At 39.4% G+C, this 20613-nt stretch overlaps 1 protein-coding gene across 4 annotated transcripts in view; it reads right to left on the reverse strand.

Moving 5' to 3' along the window:
- Positions 1 to 485: 485 nt before the first annotated feature.
- TPD52L1 (TPD52 like 1) overlaps positions 486 to 20613 on the reverse strand; it is a 90910-nt gene continuing 70782 nt past the window's right edge. The window contains exons 4-8 of one of the 4 annotated variants that reach the window (XM_043890459.1): positions 16156 to 16257; positions 12852 to 12866; positions 10998 to 11036; positions 8048 to 8108; positions 486 to 1102 (exon numbers count right to left, since the gene is read on the reverse strand). In XM_043890459.1, coding sequence (XP_043746394.1) covers positions 974 to 1102; positions 8048 to 8108; positions 10998 to 11036; positions 12852 to 12866; positions 16156 to 16257 — 346 coding nt within the window. In that variant the 3' untranslated portion in view covers positions 486 to 973. The remainder of the gene's footprint in view (positions 1103 to 8047; positions 8109 to 10997; positions 11037 to 12851; positions 12867 to 16155; positions 16258 to 20613) is intronic. The other 3 variants (XM_043890460.1, XM_043890461.1, XM_043890462.1) reach the window with 3 other exon arrangements.

The following is a 20613-nucleotide window of genomic DNA, read 5'->3' on the forward strand; positions in this document are numbered from 1 at the left end:
CGAGGAAATCACACACTTCCCTGACACTACTAATAATAAATGCTACCTGCTACCTAATAACAAATGTATGTTCCCATTGAGAAGAAAAGAGAAGTTTGTGATGTGGAAGGTAAACATTACTGTGGAAATCTGATTGTACTAATATGATGCTTTTTTTTATTTATGTGAGCAGTTTGCAAACTAGAAAGGGTGACAGAACTCTGCTTCTACCATTTTCTAGCAATTCCTTTTGCATCTATTTCTTGCCTACTTAACTCAGTAGTTACCTGAGTTAAACACTATTCTAGGTAGATTAGAGAGAATTTCAGAATTGGAGATTGTTTTAGCATCCTAAGGTAGCAGAGGTTATAATTACCTACATATCCTCTCTTATATTCTCCAGATTAGCAGTAGAAGTTGATTTTAAAAAAGCATCTGCAGAATTACACTACCACCTATCAAGGTCATCAACAGCACTGAAACGTAAAGAAATTAAGGATTCAAAGTTATCATTAAAATCAATTATTTTAATTGCTCAAATAAGCATACGGAATTAATTGAAGTAGGTGAGGGAGCTCACAAGGGGTTTGAGGATATTTGCAGTGTCATCTCATTCCCTGCGGGAGCCAGTCAGAAAGAGAGCCATCCAGCGGACAGAACTGAAAGGGGGCACTTAGCCTTCAAAGACATGCACTTCCTACAGGAGTCCAAGCAAAAATCAAAGCAAATAATTAACAGCCACAGGTTTGGAAAACATGTTGAATTACACAAAAACAAGGGTCATGACCAATTGTGTACCTGCTGAAATCGACATTTTAAAAGATGACAATCTAGGAACTCTAAAATGGTAGCGAATTCAAATGTAAATCATATAATTAAACTGTGAGGCGACGCCATTTGAAGAACAAGGTCAAGGCCAAGGTCAAGGCCTGCGTCTTCCCCGCGGGACCGTGGTCTTCCCTCCGGAGGCGCGCGGGCGGGGCGGGGCGGGGCCCTAGCACTGCAGCTCCTCCCCCTCGGCCAGCCGGGGGCCGCCGGCCGAGCTCTGCGCGCTGGCGTGGGCCGTGGAGCTCAGCACCTCCTCGAAGCTGCCGCCGCCGTGGTTCGCCCCGCCTACTTTCGTCTGAAACGGGCAGAGAGGAACACGTGCAGTTAGCTTGTCATTTTCGTAATTTTTAAAAATAAGATGGATTACTCTGAAGTTCAGAAATACTTGTTTTCTCGAGCGGGCATGCAAAGGGGATGCAAAGGATGCAGAGAAGTAAGTTTCCTTTCACAGAGGGCTAGCGTGTCGTTCATATTTGGGTTTGGGGACTGGACGCAAAACTTGAATTTGTGCAGCACTCTCTTTGTCTAACTTTAGAAATACTCTCTTTGTCCCTTCTACATCTGAAATTCTCAGTCCCTTCAGGGGCATGTCCAGATCTGTGGATTTGCACCGTCTCCTCAGTCACCCAGAGAACCAATTTAATCCAAACGGAATTGAGTGTGAGATAAATCCCCCCAATTTTACAAATGTGGGAACTCCTTTAAGCGACGCCAGCTTTTCATTTTGAGATCTTAACAAGGCAATCTGAAGTTCTGATAAATGTCTCTTGGAAAGCAGAGTGGATCGAGAGAACATGATCTCTGGTCTCTACTTTGAGAGCTGGAGATGAATCAAGGCTTAAGCGCTGGTGACCTCACATCTTCCCAGGCAGTGGTCTTTATAGGAGGAATATACCTTAAAATGCGAAGTTATGGTGCTTTCAGATGCTCTCTTTTTGTATACTTGTTATTGGCTAATAAGAATATAGTCAGGAAGAAATCAATTTATAATTAAGGAATATGGTTAAGTACTTTGAAAAATTTCTTAGCAAAAGGTCTTTCAAAAGAATATTTAATGGCCCCAAGGGCTTAATGCAAGTCTTACTAATGGTCACATTGGCCCTCTTTTAACCAGTAACAATATAGAAAAACACTTTGAGGAAAAGAAAGGTACAGAATAGATAATGTGGCTATAACCAAAACTCTATCTACACCTCACTGTCACTTATTATGATCACTCACAAAGACATAGACTACACTGAGGAATGTACCTGCTGATTGCTTGACCTGCCGTTTTAAAACTTTAACCAGGTTTTGAAAGCAGTTCAGTTCTTGCAAATCACACACACACTTTTCTCCCACTGTCACTAAAATCCCTCTGCCTCTGTAAATTCAGTTACTAAGTTGAGTTTTTCCACTCTGCTTAGGATTGGAAAACTCATTCTGGAAAGTGACAGATTATAAATATTTTAGACTTGAGAACCACATAGTCTCTGTCACAAATACTCAAATCAGCCATGGTAGAAAGCAGCCAAGATAATATATAAGTGAATAAGCATGGCTGAGTTCCATAAAAGCTGTATGTATGGACACTGAAATGTGAATTTCATGTAATTTAATATTCAAATCACAAAATATTATTCTTCCTTTGAAGAATAATTACCATTAAGAAAAAAGTAAAAATCATTTCTTAGTGTACAGATCACTCAAAAATAGGGGACCAGCTGGATTCAGTCCATCCATGTCAGTTTGCAGACCTCAGGCAAAGAGCAATGATTCCTCCTCTACCCTGTTACCTTAACACTGGGAAGAGGCAGGGGATTGGCTTCAACTACCTAATTTCTCACTGTGCTTATTTCTTCTGAGAGACAAGTCTAATTCAATGTAATCGACTCTATTAATAGTTTCCATCTTCCTCTTTAGTCGCAGTCTGTCACACAGAGTATTGAGTCAGGTGAATACCAACTACTGATGTTTTCTTCTGGGCTTTGGTTTATTCTTCTCTTCTAGTTTTCAATTTCTCAAATCAAAAAAGAAAAGTAAAGAAGGAAGAAACCACTTTGAAATAAAGCAATTTAGCAAAGAAAGGAGTGGACTAAAGGGGTTTCCTAACCATGTGAGTTTAATGACCACACACTACAATACTAAAGTACTGCCTAAAGCCAAGGATGTGGGCTTCCCAGATGGCGCTAGTGGTAAAGAACTCCCCTGCCAATGCAGGAGACTTGAAAGACTTGGGTTCAATCCCTGGGTTGGGAAGAGCCCCTGGAGAATGGCATGGCAACCTACTCCAGTATTCTTGCCTGGAGAATCCCATGGACAGAGGAAGCTGGTGGGCTCCACGTCCATAGGGCCACAAAGAGTTGGACTCAACTGAAGTGATGCAGCACGTACACATGTGCTTACGCGGAGATGTGAACAATAAGCTTCTCCTGAACTCTTCCCTTCAAAATGATTTTTCATCCAAGAATTTGTCACTATGTCCCCCAAATTATAACTGCTCTTAGCAAAAAAAAAAAAAATTCTTTGAATTACTGAATTGGGTTTCCTGATCTCTCATAATAAAATGTCTAGTTGAAAAGGACACAAAGAACCAATAAGTGTAATATGTCTTACCTTTTTTGAGGTTTTAATTTATGCTATACAATGTGCTTATCAAAAAGTAGGTGCACTGAAAATATGTTCTGCTTGACATGGAACAATAGAACAGTTGGAAAGGATGTCATTGCTCATGATTCACTAGAACATGGTAGAACATTCCAAATATGGTTTCATAGGAGCTGATTCTAGGTCTGCTTTCTGTTTGCTTGCTTTAGATGAAATAGAAATTGTGCTTATTGAGTGTACAGGTGACACCAGCCAAGATTTCAAGTAATACACTGATGTGTATTACAAGGATGTAGGTGGAAAGGACTACCTTTATAGGATTTTGATGAATTGGCAAGTTTTTCTGGAAAATCAAACTATCTACAATTGGGTATAAAATAAGAATGATCCACTGAATGATCCATTGGGTACAAATGCCAGATGGTGTGACAGATTGTGTGAGACGATGATAGGAACGGACCTCACTTCACAGCAGAACATTATTTCTAATAGAACTCAAATATGAACATGATTCCCTTTAAGTGGTGTTTGAAAAATCAAGCTTGAAGCACTATGTGTCAGTACAAATACAGCATAGCAACCTGCAGGTTATTTCACTCATCATTAGTGATTCATGAGTCATTCCTTCAGCAGGAAACAGCCTCAGGGTTCATAATTGAAGAAAGTTATAGAAGCTTTGGAGAAGGTTCAGAACACAACAGTAAACTACACAGAAAATAAACAATGTAAGAAAGGTTAAACATCTACTGTTTAGTCTGGAGATAAAAAGGAATGAGGAATTTGTAATTGGTGGTTTGACACCAAGAATGATAATCAGCTATTCTCCACTGTCTGTGTGGGCAGGAAAAAGGGAAACTAAGCATTGACCATGAGCCAGGAGATGGGTGGGCTGTGAGTCTTGTAAAATCTATGGGCAGTCATGCAGATATAGGACCTGTTTTCAGGTGGTCTTGACACAGGCTAGCATCCAGTTGGGTGAGTTAGTTTTATACATGTCTGAGGGAGGAGGCACGCTCTATACTTTCCATCCAGATGAGGTGAGAAAAGTGAGAGGCTGACAGTGTGGATCAAACACTTGAATCATATGTGTCCTGTAAGCTTACCAGATTTTCCTAAAAGCAAAAGTAAATAGGTTGTTCTTTATTCTTCTTTTGCTTCTTCATATCTCCTTCTTCTAAAGGAAACCTAAAAAAGTACAACTTTCCCGGTGTCAGAATTTAGCTAACAACAGAATCCATCCTTCTTGGACTGTCTAAGGCTGAGAACCAAATGTTGAGAAATTAACCCCTAGAGTATTTTTTAAATTTTCTCTTTTGAAACTAGATATTTTGGCAAGAGAAATGTCTGTGACACTGCATGTCCCTCCCTATCAAAAGTTTTCTCTACAAATAGGGGCAATATAATGGCTCCTCCTGGTTCCTAAACGCTCAATAAATGATAACGTTGACAAGCAGAGCAGTAGAACTAAACAACTAGAAACTGCTCGTAAGTGAAGTCAGTGAAAGCATGGTAAATGCTGTGTAATAATTTCATTCTTGGGCCTTAAACACCTAATCACAGGCCTGGAAAAGAGAAGACCATGTAAAAACCCTCCTCTAAAGGGAAAGACCCTCCAGCTTAAAATCGATAAGAGAATGTAGGACCTCCAGGAAGGAATTACTTCCAATCTCATATCACCTGGCCGCACATGTGCGGGCTGCATGATTCAGAAGCAGCTGGGTAGTCAGCACATGCCTATATCTGCTTTTGAGCTAGTTAAAGGTCACGCATGTTCTTAATTTTCCCAGTAATAGGGAAATACAGAAATGGATTGTATACAAAATAGTGATAATATCAAGATGTAGTTATGTTTAGGTAACACATTTTAAAAAATCTTAGTAGTATTAGTGATTTTTTCCTGTTTTAAATGTTCTATACATTTAAGATTAGATTGCTTTTATGTTTGCTCTTTTATCTTCAGTACATTAATTTATCTATGCTCAAGCATGAAATTCAATCAATTTTTTTTTAGCACAGTGGAAGTGAGAAATAGATTTAAGGTACTAGATCTGATAGAGTGCCTGATGAACTATGGACAGAGGTTCATGACATTGTACAGGAGACAGTAATCAAGACCATCCCAAGAAAAAGAAATGCAAAAAAGCAAAATGGTTGTCTGAGGAGGTCTTATAAATAGCTGTGAAAAGAAGGGAAGTGAAAAGCAAAGGAGAAAAGGAAATATATACCCATTTGAATGCAGAGTTCCAAAGAATAGCAAGGAGAGATAAGAAAGCCTTCCTCAGCAATCAATGCAAAGAAATAGAGGAAAACAATAGAATGGGAAAGACAAGAGATCTCTTCAAGAAAATTAGAGATACCAAGGGAACATTTCATGCAAAGATGGGCTCAATAAAGGACAGAAATGGTATGGACCTAACAGAAGCAGAAGATATTAAAAAGAGGTGGCAAGAATACACAGAAGAACTGTACAAAAAAGATCTTCATGGACCAGATAATCATGATGGTGTGATCACTCAAATAGAACAAGACATCCTGGAATGTAAAGTCAAGTGGGCCTTAGGAAGCATCTCTATGAACAAAGCTAGTGGAGGTGATGGGATTCCAGTTGAGCTATTTCAAATCCTAAAAGATAATGCTGTGAAAGTGCTGCACTCAATATGCCAGCAAATTTGGAAAACTCAGCAGTGGCCACAGGACTGGAGAAGGTCAGTTTTCATTCCAATCCCAAAGAAAGGCAATGCCAAAGAATGCTCAAACTACCGCACAATTGCACTCATCTCACACGCTAATAAAGTAATGCTTAAAATTCTCCAAGCCAGGCTTCAGTAATATGTGAACCGTGAACTTCCAGATGTTCAAGCTGGTTTTAGAAAAGGCAGAGGAACCAGAGATCAAATTGCCAACATCCGTTGGATCATCAAAAAAGCAAGAGAGTTCCAGAAAAACATCTATTTCTGCTTTATTGACTATGCCAAAGCCTTCGACTGTGTGGATCACAACAAACTGTGGAAAATTCTGAAAGAGATGGGAATGCCAGACCACCTGACCTGCCTCTTGAGAAACCTATATGCAGGTCAGGATGCAACAGTTAGAACTGGACATGGAACAACCGACTGGCTCCAAATAGGAAAAGGAGTACATCAAGGTTGTATATTGTCAACCCTGCTTATTTAACTTATATGCAGAGTACATCATGAGAAATGCTGGGCTGGAAGAAGCACAAGCTGGAGTCAAGATTGCCGGGAGAAATACCAATAACTTTAGATATGCAGATGACACCACCCTTATGGCAGAGAGTGAAGAAGAATTAAAGAACCTCTTGATGAAAGTGAAAGAGGAGAGTGAAAAAGTTGGCTTAAACCTCAACATTCAGAAAACTAAGATCATGGCCTCCGGTCCCATCACCTCATGGCAAATAGATGGGGAGACAGTGGAAACAGTGGCTGACTTTATTTTTCTGGGCTCCAAAATCACTGCAGATGGTGATTGCAGCTATGAAATTAAAAGACACTTACTCCCTGGAAGGAAAGTTATGACCAACCTAGACAGCATATTAAAAAGCAGAGACATTACTTTGCCAACAAAGGTCTGTCTAGTCAAGGCTATGGTTTTTCCAGTGATCATGTAGGGATGTGAGAGTTGGACTATAAAGAAAGCTGAGTGCTGCAGAATTGATACTTTTGAATTGTGGTATTGGAGAAGACTCTTGAGAGTGCTTGGACTGCAAGGAGGTCCAACCAGTCCATCCTAAAGGAGATCAGTCCTGGGTGTTCATTGGAAGGACTGATATTGAAGCTGAAACTCCAGTACTTTGGCCACCTGATGCGAAGAGCTGACTCATTTGAAAAGACCCTGATGCTGGGAAAGATTGAGGGTGGGAAGAGAAGGGGATGACAGAGGCTGAGATGGTTGGATGGCATCACTGACTCAATGGACATGGGTTTGGGTGGACTTCAGGAGTTGGTGATGGACAGGGAGGCCTGGTGAACTGTGGTTCATGAGGTCGCAAAGAGTCGGACAGGAGTGAGTGACTGAACTGAACTGATACAACAGGCATCTTTTCAGTGTATATCCAGGGAACAAATGCACCATTACAAAATAATACATTTTATGACTCAGCTTCATTTTGCCTTCATGCTGTTCTGTGCTCAATATGTGAATGGAGTAGACAAATCTAAATAGTTGAGGGGTGGTGGATGGCAGGAAAACCCATGGAGCCAAGTTTATTTCCACTGATCCATGGTTTATTTCTACTGATGCACCAAATCAGAGGAGCTCTGAGCTGTTACTGAAATTTCCCTTACATTCTAAATTCAGAGTTCATATATGCTTTGTCCTATCCACATTCATCTATCACATATCTGCTTCTTGAGTAATAGCATTAAGAGTTTTAACCAGCAAAGAGATCAATACAAACCCCAATTCACTTGAATGCACAATTCACTCCTGAATGGTTTATATGAACAACTTTGTACATATATAGTAACAATATTCAATACTGTTTTTATTTGTAGATTTATATGTGAAGGAAAGTGACTTGGTGCAAGGCTGCCTTCTTGGCTGCACCAAATGCTGATGGCCCCGCCTTTAGAATCAAGGAACTAAGCTTTCCTGATTCATGAACCCCATGACACAAAATTTACTTCATCTGTACCTTAAGGCTTGTGACAGTTGTCTCAACCCTCTCCTCAAATGATTTGAAAGTAGGAGAATTCCTAAAATAAAAAAAGAGAGGTCAGCTCCACAGACCTAGCTGTCTTAGCAACTGTGCTATCTGGTTTCTACTCTTGTTTGCAAACATCACCTCTGCACCAGAGCTAGTTGTTGGTTGGGCACCTACACCAACCATGTTTTAAAAGATATTTCACTTCTGCTAGGTTAGATCCAGAAACCATAACCTACCATGGGATTTTTCTAAGTAAAATTGTCAGATGCTCAGCTATAGAATAAATAATATAGCATTGGACAAGAATACAACTGGCATAATTCCATGTTGAACCATAAATCATTTCTAGTGAGTCAAAGAAGTGATAGCTTAATTTTTCATTTACTAATTAATTATTTCTATCACAATACGCCTTTTCCAAACCCAGTTATTTTATAACCACTGGAAAGTCTATCTGAAGAATGTCATGTTCAAGTTTTCCCACATGGAATTTTAAAAGTCATTTATTTTTAGTGAATGTGAGACAAGACAGAAATAGCTACAGGGGAAAAAAGGTTCATATGTTTTCAAACTTTAAAGTTTTTAAGTTTTAAAACTAAGTATTTTGTCAGTGTCCAGGAAGCAGTGTTTCTAAAAGTCAATGCCTTCTTTATTTTAGGTTGAAATATACTCATTACTTGTCTAATGCTTGATCAAAACGGTGCTATTTGCATGTGTTAAATTTCCTTTCAAAGAAGATACTTAATTTGTTCTTACTAGACAGAACCTTGCAATCTATTGACATTTTATTTGTGACTCAGTCATTGTGTTAAATAATCTACATACCATGTTATACTTCTAAGATTTAGATTTTTCATTTGGTGCTTTTTGGTTTCCTATACTGTATTTGTCTACATGAAATTATGGGTTAATGACAGCATTACCCTTAAAAGTGATATCAACCAAGTTCAATGATATCAACTGAGTCCAACTAAGGCAACTGGAACTGTCATCATTTTCAGGTCAAATAATTCAACTGAATGTTACTATATTTGATAAGCCACTTTCTAGTCTCTCTTGAGTGCAGAAGAAATAAACTAAGAGAAATGACCTAAGGAAACTTTGTAAGGGAGAATGGTTATCAAACATGGGCTTCATTGTGTGGTGTGGGCTATAGCATGGCTCTAATACTATCAAGAGAAAACTAACGTACAGAATATGTTTTTGAATGAATTTGTTAGAGTTTGTCTGTCAGAGCTGATACTTTGGATGCTCAGAAATGCATTTGCATCCAGGTTGCATGAATTAACAATGTTGAGCCCCGAGGGGCCAAACACATCTTATATATGACTCAAATATGAGTCAAATTCCTATGAGCAATCCTCCACAGTACCTGTCTCATGATGAAACATTAGTGAAACTTCATGAGAATGATTCAGAAGTATTTTATTAGCACCTTACTTCCAATGCACATTTTATTTGGCCAAGCTGGTCACATGACTACCTGTTACCCATCAGTTGTATAGGACCACAGTGGGCAGACACTTAGTTCATCCTAATGGTTCATAGTGTACGTTAGTTGACTAAAATCCTTTTTTTAAAAAAAGTTAATTTCAGGCAAGCTCATAAGGAACACATTTGACCCATAAGTCATTTGATTATTTCTGGCTCCCAGAGGAAAGCCATACTAGTTTTTTTCAAGCCTTCTTTGGACACTCAGACAAAATTTAACAAGTAAGGAAGCTCAGGGTTGCAGGGTGCACTGGTCAATGTTCTTACGCTAGGGGAGCAAGTCATCCAAATATAAACTAAGCCATCTATGCTCTCTATTTTTCCCCACATTAGGGAAGTCAAATGCTCTGGTCCAACTTGCAAAGTCACAACATAGCTCCCAGTGTAGAAGAGACATCAGCAGGTATAATAAAATAGACATTCCTCTAATCTGATTATACTTGAGTGCATGCTTGGAGAACAGGGAGAAACTGCAAATAACCCTAGAAAGAATTTGGCTTCAAAGTGCTCGAACTATTTAGAGTAACTGAGCTCCCTCCAGAATGTAATCACACCACAATATGTAATATAAAGCTGGAAAGAAGAGACACAGTTCTGAATGAAGTGAGGGAGAGCTCCAGGGGCTAGATGTCCTCCCACTGAGCTCCTCCCCGGAGCAGCCAGAGGGTTCCTGGAAGCACCTTTGGAGGAGCCCGAAGTCTGGTTCTAGCCCTTTATTTTTAAGCGTGATGAAACTGCTATCACCAAAATGATCTTCCCAAAGCTGCCAAGTTTACTCCTAGCAGAACTGGGCTCCAACCTGCATCCTCTGACTCCCAATCTAACATTTTGATTTTATCTGATCGTATCACTGCATCACACCAACTGGAAGCCAGAGGAACACCTTTCTCCAGAATTTCCAGCTGACCAGTAAGCTTAATGGCATTTTTATTGTTCAACAGACTCTTTACTTTAATATATCCTTTAATCCTAATGTTATCCTTTCTAGAACTGTAGCCCTCTTTGTCTCCTATTTTTTTCATTTAATGCTGTGGCAATAAAATGATTTCCCCCTTTACAGGTGTGCTTGGAATGTTCCAGGCCCCGTACTGAGTACTTTATGCAGAACATACATCTCACAACAGCCATTTGAAGTAGATAGATTCTCATTTCTCCTAGTATACGGGCAAGAGAATGGAGATTGAAGTAGATTTGGTAAGTTTTCCTAGGTCATACAAATCAGGAACTGCTGGATTTAAACTAGTGTGTCCAGTCAATAGCCCGAGCCCTCCACAACTACAGTTCTTCTATTGCATTGTCAGCCTTCTTTTCCTGAGGGCCATCAGAAAAGAGAATATAATAGGTCATGGCGCTTCCCCTCATATAAAAAAGGAAAAAATCCACAATAAAAGTAACACTTCATGCACATTCTGCACTGAGATTATGTAAACTCATTTACACACATTACCTCATCGCAGGCATACTTATGGAATGGCGAATCGAGTAGCTTCAGGGCAAAAGCAGATTAAAGGGGAAACAAAAACAGAAAAAAGAAGATAGTACAATATAAGTATATGAGAAACTCCTCATTCACAGTTTTAAAACAGCAATTTCAACTATCTGAAGTATTCCCTGCCCTCCCCACCAAGATGATATTTGTTTTTGTTGGGTAGGATGGGCCACAATCATTTCCAAAGGAATAAAGGAAGAGCAGATGGTCCATGGCTGCATATTATTTTATTGGGTTAGCCAAAATGTTCGTTCAGGTTTTCTGCAAGATCATATGGAAAATCCCAAACAAATTTTTGGCCAACCCAATACTTTCCCTGTAAGCCAGAAAATCTGAGGAGAGTGTCTGGTTCCCCCCAAGTCAGCCCAGCAGCCCGAGTACATGACTCGGGGGACATGACCCCTGGTCCAGCTCCCTCCTCCTGTTTCAGGAAGACAGTCAGGGGCAAGGGGCAGTGACCAGCAGGCAGAGCCAGGCAGCTAACAGCTCATCATCCCACATGAAGCTCATCAGACTACGCAGAGTTAACATGAGTCAATCAAGGAAACACGCCAAGTAAACACACTTCACATAGTCCAACGTGGGAGCAAGGGTTTCCACCTCCATCCTAGGACAACTGGTATAAGGATCAACTTTTCTGAGACTTCTAAGAGCATCAGCTCTCTCACCTTTTTAATCCTACAGTGACTGATTCATTGTCCCTCTGACTGACTGACTGTTATTTCTATGTGAGGTCCACTTAGAAATCAGGGTGTGTGGAGGGAGAAAGCAAAATGGGGTTCATTTTCCTAGGCAAGCATTCCCTCATCCACTTTCCCGCACAGTTCCTGCCTGCTCCTCTCCCAAGCTAACAGGTAAGGGATCAAATCCACCCTCACCTTCCCCAACAATATCCACTGAGGTTAGGGTTAGTAAATTTACTAGAATTTTACTAGAACTCAGAAAGAAAAGGACAAAGAAATGAAGCGGAAGGGAGGTGGGAGGGGGGATCGGGATGGGGAATACATGTAAATCCATGGCTGATTCATGTCAATGTATGACAAAAACCACTACAATATTGTAAAGTAATTAGCCTCCAACTAATAAAAATAAATGGGGGAAAAAAAAAAAAGAAATGCAGTGGATATTTACAGACACTCCATTTAGAAATCATAGGCAAAATATTTCTTCATAAATTACATTTAAAAAAGAGAATTACTAAAAGAAATTCATGAACATTATCAAGCATTCATCTCTTATATATAGGTAGTTTTCTTAGGAAAAGAATTTTTTTTTAATTTATGTAATAAGATCCCACCCCAAAGGAGGCTTAATTCAGAGACCTGGGGCTGACAATTGCACACGTGTTAACATTTGTTCTCTCCACTTCAACTTCAGAGGGTACAGAAAGCTGAAGGTGAACCATCTGCCTAAATAACAGTTATAAGAAGTTCAGAGAAACACGACAGTCTAGAGGAAATAATTCTGTTTCTCGACTTTACTTTCTGCCAGTTTCATATACATCTGCAGTGCACAATTTTCACTTTCCTTTTCTTCTAAGGACCTCTGCCACATAGACGGGCATGATGCAGAAAGAGATCCCTGAGGATGACTCAGCAAGTGAAAGTGATGCATTAATAAATGATTCAGAAATGAGATAAACAAGTGCTGAAATAGATGCAAACACATTAGGTGCCCTATACTCTGTAACTCTGGGGTCATGAACACTCTCAGGAAAAGAGCTTTGGGGCCGAGGCACGCCCACCATGGTGCTCTGGGGAGGAAGGGAGCTTCGAGGGAGGGAGCCAGTTGGGCCCCCGGGGCAGCGCTTACCCGATGGAATGAGACCTGCAGCCATAGCAGCACCGGAAGAAAAGCAGGAGCAAGGTTAGCGCATCAGGATGCAGAGAAAGGACCACACTGCCCGCTGTCCCCTTTCAAGAGCCCCAGGGAAAAGATAAGGGACCCCATTCCTTACTCTTTTTGAGTGCACTGGCTTTTTAATGTCTTCACAATTGCTTTACCAACTCTTACATGCTGTGCTTCTCACTGTTTTTCTCATGGCTATAGCTGGATTCTCTGTTAAAATTACATGCCTTGTCCAAAGATTTCCTCTCCACTAGCTTACACACTGTTTGAGTGAATTCACCCAGAAGTGCAAAGAAGATGGCAACATTATTATTATAAAAATGATTTTATAAGTAAAATGATTTTATTATTATAAAAATAATTATTATTTTAAAAATGCAAATAGCTTGCATTTCTTCACAGAGTCCTTTCATAAACGTGACTTCGTGTTAACCTCAGAGAAAACCATCTGGTTAGGTAGCTATTAGCCATGTTATCCAGCAGAGGGAGAAGGAGGCAGAATTCTGTGACTGGGCTGAGGGGCCTTCACTTAGGGGTCGTCAGGATAAAAGGAGGACCTCAGTTCAGGAAATATTATTTATTTTTATAAAACATCTAAATTAAATCTTAACATAGTGCTTTTCACTCAGTTATTAAAAGGTCCAAATTCTAAGTTTTGGAAATCTGTGAGTATTAACTTATAGCGATTTTAAAGAAAAATTGAGAGGTCCTGTGTTTCTCCTGAGGTATCTAAATTTTTCTGGCAATTTTTTTGAACAAATTCAGAAATGTGTTCCCAGAATTCACAAAAAGATATTATGATGTAACCAACAAAATAAAAAATAATATATTAATACTTTCAAACTGCAAAGGGGTTCAAAGTAAAATGCCTGAGAGAAAATTTTTAAATGTCCCCACTATCATTTTATAAACTGGCAAATTAATTTGAACCCCAAATTGAAAACCCACTAATTGTTCTCATTTAAGAATCGTTACTGTATTAAACTTAAGTAATTTTCAAATACGACTTTTACGTATATTATTTGTTCTAGTATAATCAAAGGTAATAATCCTTTGTAAAATTTGTTTTCACAGGGACTTATCCTCATTTATATATAGATGTAAGATATTTAGCTTGAGAAAAATATAGATCGGAAAATATAGGTCTACAAAATATTACAGGATCATAGTTGAATCTCTAGTAATAAAGACTACATTTCCCAATATTTTTAGACAGTTTATAATGGAAGTGTTGTGTCCTCTACACAGAGCAGTAATTAATGAAAAGTTTGGAACTCCTGGGAAACAGATTATCCGTTATGCTAAAACAAGGCCACATTGAAGCGGCAGGAGAGGCAGTCAACACACCTTGATATTATGCCCATGCAGGAACATGAGTGTGTCAACATGCTATATGTGTGAAACACAGTCTTCATTCTTTATAGCTCATGAAACACAGTGCACTCCTGTTCAGGGACTCTTCCTAATTTCTGCCCTGAAGGGCCACTTTGTAACTGAGATAGTTCCTTAGTAAAGGTAAAAACTAGCATTTATTGAATGTTTAATACATGGCATGCTGTCTTCTGCTACTGGCATAATAACCTGATGACATTGTTACTCTTATCTACATTTATAACTGAGAATACCCAGGTACAGATAAGCTAAGTTACACTTGGCTTCCTCAACACCTGACCAGTTGAAATCAGATCACCTGGGAGCTTATTTCAAACAGATTCCTAGATGCCATCCAAGACCTACTGAGGTTCAATCTCAAGAGAGAGAGGTGGAATCTAGGAATATGCATTTAACAAGCTTCAGAGGTGTCTGTAAAGTCTCCTACAGTTGGAGAAACACTGTTCCTGTTGGCAGTATTATGCCACTGTGATCATTGATTCAACTAAGTATGTGGAAAACAAATTCTATAAACATGACAAAATATATTTTCTTGGATATAACTGGTGATAAGGTCTTTCCTGTTTTAAGGAATTATTTAATTAGTTTAGATAAATGCTTTCCTGCCATTGAAATGACTGCAAATTTTATTCTAATAAAGTTAGGGTTAATTAATAATCCAAAATGCTTACCAGTTCATCACACGCTGCCTCTGAAGAATTTTAATTGCTTTTCGTTATTGCTTTATTAGCAAAAATGAAGATAAAGCAATGTACTCAGATTCATGCATATGTACTTACTTAATTCTAGCCTCATGAATGCCAAGTTCTTAAGATGATGCATGAATGTTGGGCACAATCCAGTAATTTTTGAAGTCAAAAAATAACTTAAACACAAAGATATAAATATTTGCCTCTAGGCATCAAAGCTGCAGGGTAATACAGAAAGCAATAATTTAAGAATCCAGTAAAATAATATGCACATAGTTTTTAAAAAGAAGAAATATAAAATGTACTTGAGAAGTTTTTAAAAATTGAACTTGATTTTTAGAGACAAAAATGACACTGATTTATAAAGAAAAATCTCCTAAGCATATCAGCCTAATTCAAAATAAACTATGATAGGTATTTAAATAAGCAAAAAAATATGAGAGCAGCAACTGTATGTAAGGTAACTTTCTAGAATATAATATAAAAAATTAAAATGGTTAATACTACATTGTTCTCAGTTCAAAATCTTGATATGCACCCTAATTTTATATAACAAATACTGAAAATAACCAAAATGTGCAAAGGAACTGTTTTAAAAATTTTGGTACAGCTATGCACTGGAAGATAATACATCCACTGAAAATGAAGATGTAATAAACATTTATTAACATATTCACAATATATCGCCAAAGTAAAGAAAGAATATTACCAGGTGCACATATCCATTTATTCTTTTTGGAATAAAAGAATAACTATCTATATATTTAGCATAGGAAAAATATATATACTAGCTGTATGTGTACAAAAATGTAACCAAGAATAGTTTATCAGAGCATATTCACTGAAAGCATATTTTAACTTAGTTCAAGTTACAGTGATTCAAATTCAGTGTGTGCTGCATTCTTTTGGAATCTCTCCTTATTACTGGTGATTAACAGTACCCTCTGTCTTCCATTTTTACTAAATAGTAGAAAGGGCATCCCTGGGATCAGGTCCACTAAGCCGACCTTTAGGTAGAAAATGTCCCAATATAAAGATGTATCTCAGTCACCAATACTATCAGCCACATAAAATTTTAATCCAATTAAAGAAAAGAATGCTTAGGAAGACTAGTCATGGATAATGCCCCTCCTTGTCTCTGAAAGCCCAAGGCCTAGCCTCTTCCGCATGGTTCTTTCCCACGGTACCTCATGTCTCCAAACTTCTTGCTGATGGCCGTCCCAACGTTGCTGAAAGCTGCAGTTGCCTTCTGCCCCGCATGACTCAGGGTTTCATGTGTTTTCTTGTAGCTAGAAATAAAACAGAAAAATAAGAACAGCTTATATATCAAGACCGCCCATAATACATTCATAGTCCTCCTCTCCTGTGTACTTAGTCGCTCAATCATGGCCGACTCTTTGGGACCCCATGGGCTGTAGCCTGCCAGGCTCCTATGTCCATGGGGATTCTCCAGCAAGAATACTGGAGTGGGTTGCCATGCCTTCCTCCAGGGGATCTTCCCAACCCAGGGATCAAACCCAGGTCTCCCACATTGCAGGCAGATTCTTAACCATCTGAGCCACCAAGGAACTTTTGAAAACTCCCTTTCCAAAACAGATTTAGGAAGATGATCCACAGAAGCAATTGCTTCTGTTTGTTGGGGAGGATGGATTGATGGCTGCTCATCACCAGGAAAGTCAGACCATGCAATCTGAATTCAGTAAAAAGACACATTTGTAAGCCTAGATCTGAAGGTGCAGATCTTTAATCACAAATAATGGAACTGCTCCAATAGTAGAAAATTATTCTTAAAGAGATGTGTTAACTCTATGAAAAGACAATAAAAGTTCTAGCCATCAAAGCTGAGATTAGAGAAGGCATATTTCAAAGAGAAATGTAAGCTTTTACTATTTATGTGGGTAAAAGGAACCATAAAAAGGCAAAATAGAACTAGTACTTATTTTGTAATATGGAGAGAGGTTGGAATAAGAAGGGTGAACAATCTTAAACTAACACAGTGACATTTTTCAAAACAGTTTTAGGAATACAGTACTGCAATGATCTGTTCCTAAGCCTATGTCCCCACAATGCTGACTCCCCGAGGGCAAGGAATCCATTCATCTTTGTGTCCCTAGGATCTGGTTGCAGGAAAAAGGTGAAACTGAATAAATACTAGATGAAGGAATCAGTGATTGAAGAAGCAGCTCCTCTGTGGCTCTGAACTGGGAGTCAAGGCAGTAAGAACAGAGCGGCGTGATGGATTATAGAGAGAGAATGGACAGACTTGACAATAGGTGACTAGAGACAAATGGAACAAGACAAAAAGATTGGCTTCAAGTTTTGAGCATGGTGGCAGGAAAGGCAGTGGTGTGTCCACTGGCCTGGGAAATTTCTAAGCGTTAATTAATAAAGCAGAAAACAAAAGCTCCTAACCTGAGGGAATATGTAAGTCAAGTCACTATACTGCACTGCTTAGACTTACACAGAGCTGTATGTATTATACTGGATTTCCCAGGTGACGCCAGTGGTAAAGAACCTGCCTGCCAATGCAGGAGACATAAGAGACGTGGGTTCGATCCCTGGGTCAGGAAGACCCCCTGAAGGAGAGTGTGGCAACCCACTCCAGTATTCTTGCCTGGAGAATGCCATGGACAGAGAAGCCTGGTGAGCTACAGTTTTTAGGGTCACAAAAGAGTTGGACATAACTGAAGCAACTCAGCATGCATGCATGTGTATTATATTTAATATAACTATATATCAACTGAACCAAAAAATTTGAACTGATTTTTAAAAAATTATTATAAATGAGATGGTTGGATGGCATCTCTGATTCAATGGACATGAGTTCGAGCAAACTCCGGGGGATAGCGAAGGACAGGGAACCTTGGTGTGCTGCAATCCATGGGATCGCAACTGAAAAACAATTATTATAATGTGCATACCATCATATTCCAATATATGCTGTTCCCAAGTAAGTTCCCCAAAGCTCCCTGCTTAGCCTAGAACACTTTCATGCACCTCCAAGAAGACTATGTCCTGTGAAATCCATTATGTGGGAACTTCCCTTATCCCCCCACCCCTTCCACCTCCCACAAGCCATCCAGCCCTAAATATACTATCAGACTCTAAGCAAATGCTTTAAAACACCCTTGTTGGTTTTCCTTGAGACTGAAATCACCTTAGTAATATGGTATTCTATTATTCTTTTTTGTTGGCAGGAAGAAACAAGTCTATAATGTTATCAGCACCATATGTTATTTATTTACACAATGCCTGTGTTTTTAGGAAGTGTAAAAATCATGTATTATCTAGATGATAAAATCAAACCATTCATTACTAAACAGACATTTCCTAGGGAATAGGGAAAGACACACATTATACATTACACCCTAAGAGAAAGGCCCCTCTGGAGTTACGCACTGCACAGACCCTGTACCTCATGGTGCATCCTAATTGGGATTGATCTTAAAACTGAATAAGTAATATACATCCCCATCCAGATGCTAGGAGCCTGCATCTTGAGAAAGGGTCCTTCTGTCAGGCTACTGATAACCCCCAAAGAAGTCAGCAGAGTTGCACTTTACGCCCTTCACCGTGCCACGAAAGTCTGTACATAGTTCACGCTGCGCTCAGTCACGTCCAACTCTGGCGACCCTAAGGACTGCAGCCTGCCAGGTTCCTCTGTCCATGGGCTTCTCCAGGCAAGAATACTGCAATGGGTTGCCATTTCCTTCTCCAGGGGGATCTTCCTGGCCCAGGGATCGAACCCACGTCTCTTGTGTCTCCTGCACTGGCAGGTGGATTGGATTCTTTACCAATACGCCACCTGGGAAGCCCACACAGTTCATACTACTAACATTTAAACCTGTTTTTCAACTCTACCGCATAAAAATATGTTCAGTAATATTCAAATAATGAAAAACAACTTAATGCTAACCTTCTGGTTGACCTGACAACCTTCTAATTTAAAAGGAAGCAGTATTTAGCATTTTAGATGACTAGCATCTCTTATTTTACGCTAAATGTGAATTACACCATTGCTGAGTTCCATAATTGACAGAGCAGGAGACTAAAACATTTTCCTTAAATAAAAGTCAAGATATCCTCAGGTTGCTGTCAGTTGTGCCCTGGGAGGTGGAAAATTCGAGAGTATTTGCTCTAAGAGGTCTGTGTTGTGTGCCTCTCCTCGGGGTTCCCATAACCCCCTCTGCACAGGTCTTTCCAAACATTGTTCCTTTGTGCTGCAATTAGGGTTTTTGAATCCCTCTCTGTGACTTATCTGAACTTCCTGAGGGTGGGGACCACATCCTGTTCATCATCACTGTATCCCCAGTACCTGAAATCAACCAGAGCAAGAGCCCCAAGAGGCCAAAGGAGGAAATAAGAGTCCAGTTGGATTCCCTGACTTCAGATACAAAGTCAGGACTTTGCAGTGTGAACTTTCCCCTTCTAGAGAAGAGCCATGGTGACCTTAAAATGAGTGAGGGAAATTTGTCCTTGCATGCTCTAAAGCAACTCCAGCAAACACCCGCTTTGGGGGAATATGGGCTTCCTTGGTGGTTCAGAAGGTAAAGACTGTGCCTGCAATGCAGGAGACGGAAGAGATGCAGGTTCCATCCCTGGGTCGGGAAGATCCTCTGGAGAAGGAAATGGCAACCCACACTAGTATTCTTGCCTAGAAAATTCCATGGACAGAGGAGCCTGGCGGGCTACAGTCCATGGGGTCACAAAGAGTAGGACAAGACTAAGCAACTAAGCATGCATGCACATGTATATATTGATGAGAACATTAAGTTCTATTCTCTTAGCAAATTTCATTTAGACAATAGTGTTTTCAACCATAGTCATTACACATTAGCTCATCAAACCTTATTCAACTTATAACTGAAAGTTTGTACTCTTAGCAACCTCTCCCTATTTCACCCATACCCACCACCTCCAGAAACCACTCTTGCATTCTCTGTTTCCAAGAGTCTGACTTTTTTTTAGATTCCACATATAAGTGACACCATGCAGATTCTATCCTTCTCTGACTTCACCTAGCATAGTGCCCTCAAGGTCCATCCATATTATTGCAAACAACAGGATTTCCTTTTCTCATGGTTGAGTAATATTCCATTGTATCTCTCTCTCTTTCTCTCTCTCTCTCTCTGTATCTTTACATTTTAAGGAATGGGTAACCTTTAACCGTAGAACAGGTGAGCTGTTTGGTCAGCATACTGACAAAGGGCTCTTCCTCTCTTCATGTCCTAGTGATTTGAAAATCAGTGTTAACAATCAAAAGGAGAAAGCATGTCATCCTCTAACATGTTCTGACTTAAAGCATTTTTCTACATGCAGGTAGAAGAAAAAATTTTAAATTCAACAGTCTTTTTACAAGAAGATGTTTTATAGCCCAAATCTATTTTCTATTATGGGATTTAAAAGAGACCAGTACTTTAACAATTGCATACGCAGCACTTCACCAAAGACACAAAACTATTTAGGCTTCTTTTCTTCCAAAGGTTCCCTAAACACAACACCAAATTGCAGATTTACCACTTGAATCTAGAAAAGTAGAACCTACGTTCTACCTTGTATGATGAGGCCAGTACAAAGAATGAACAACCATGAGAGAGATGGGCTATGTGGTCTTTTAAAATTATGTCTTTAATCTTCACTGGCAC

Source organism: Cervus elaphus, chromosome 28, assembly GCF_910594005.1.
Source record: "Cervus elaphus chromosome 28, mCerEla1.1, whole genome shotgun sequence".
Lineage (NCBI taxonomy): Eukaryota > Metazoa > Chordata > Mammalia > Artiodactyla > Cervidae > Cervus > Cervus elaphus.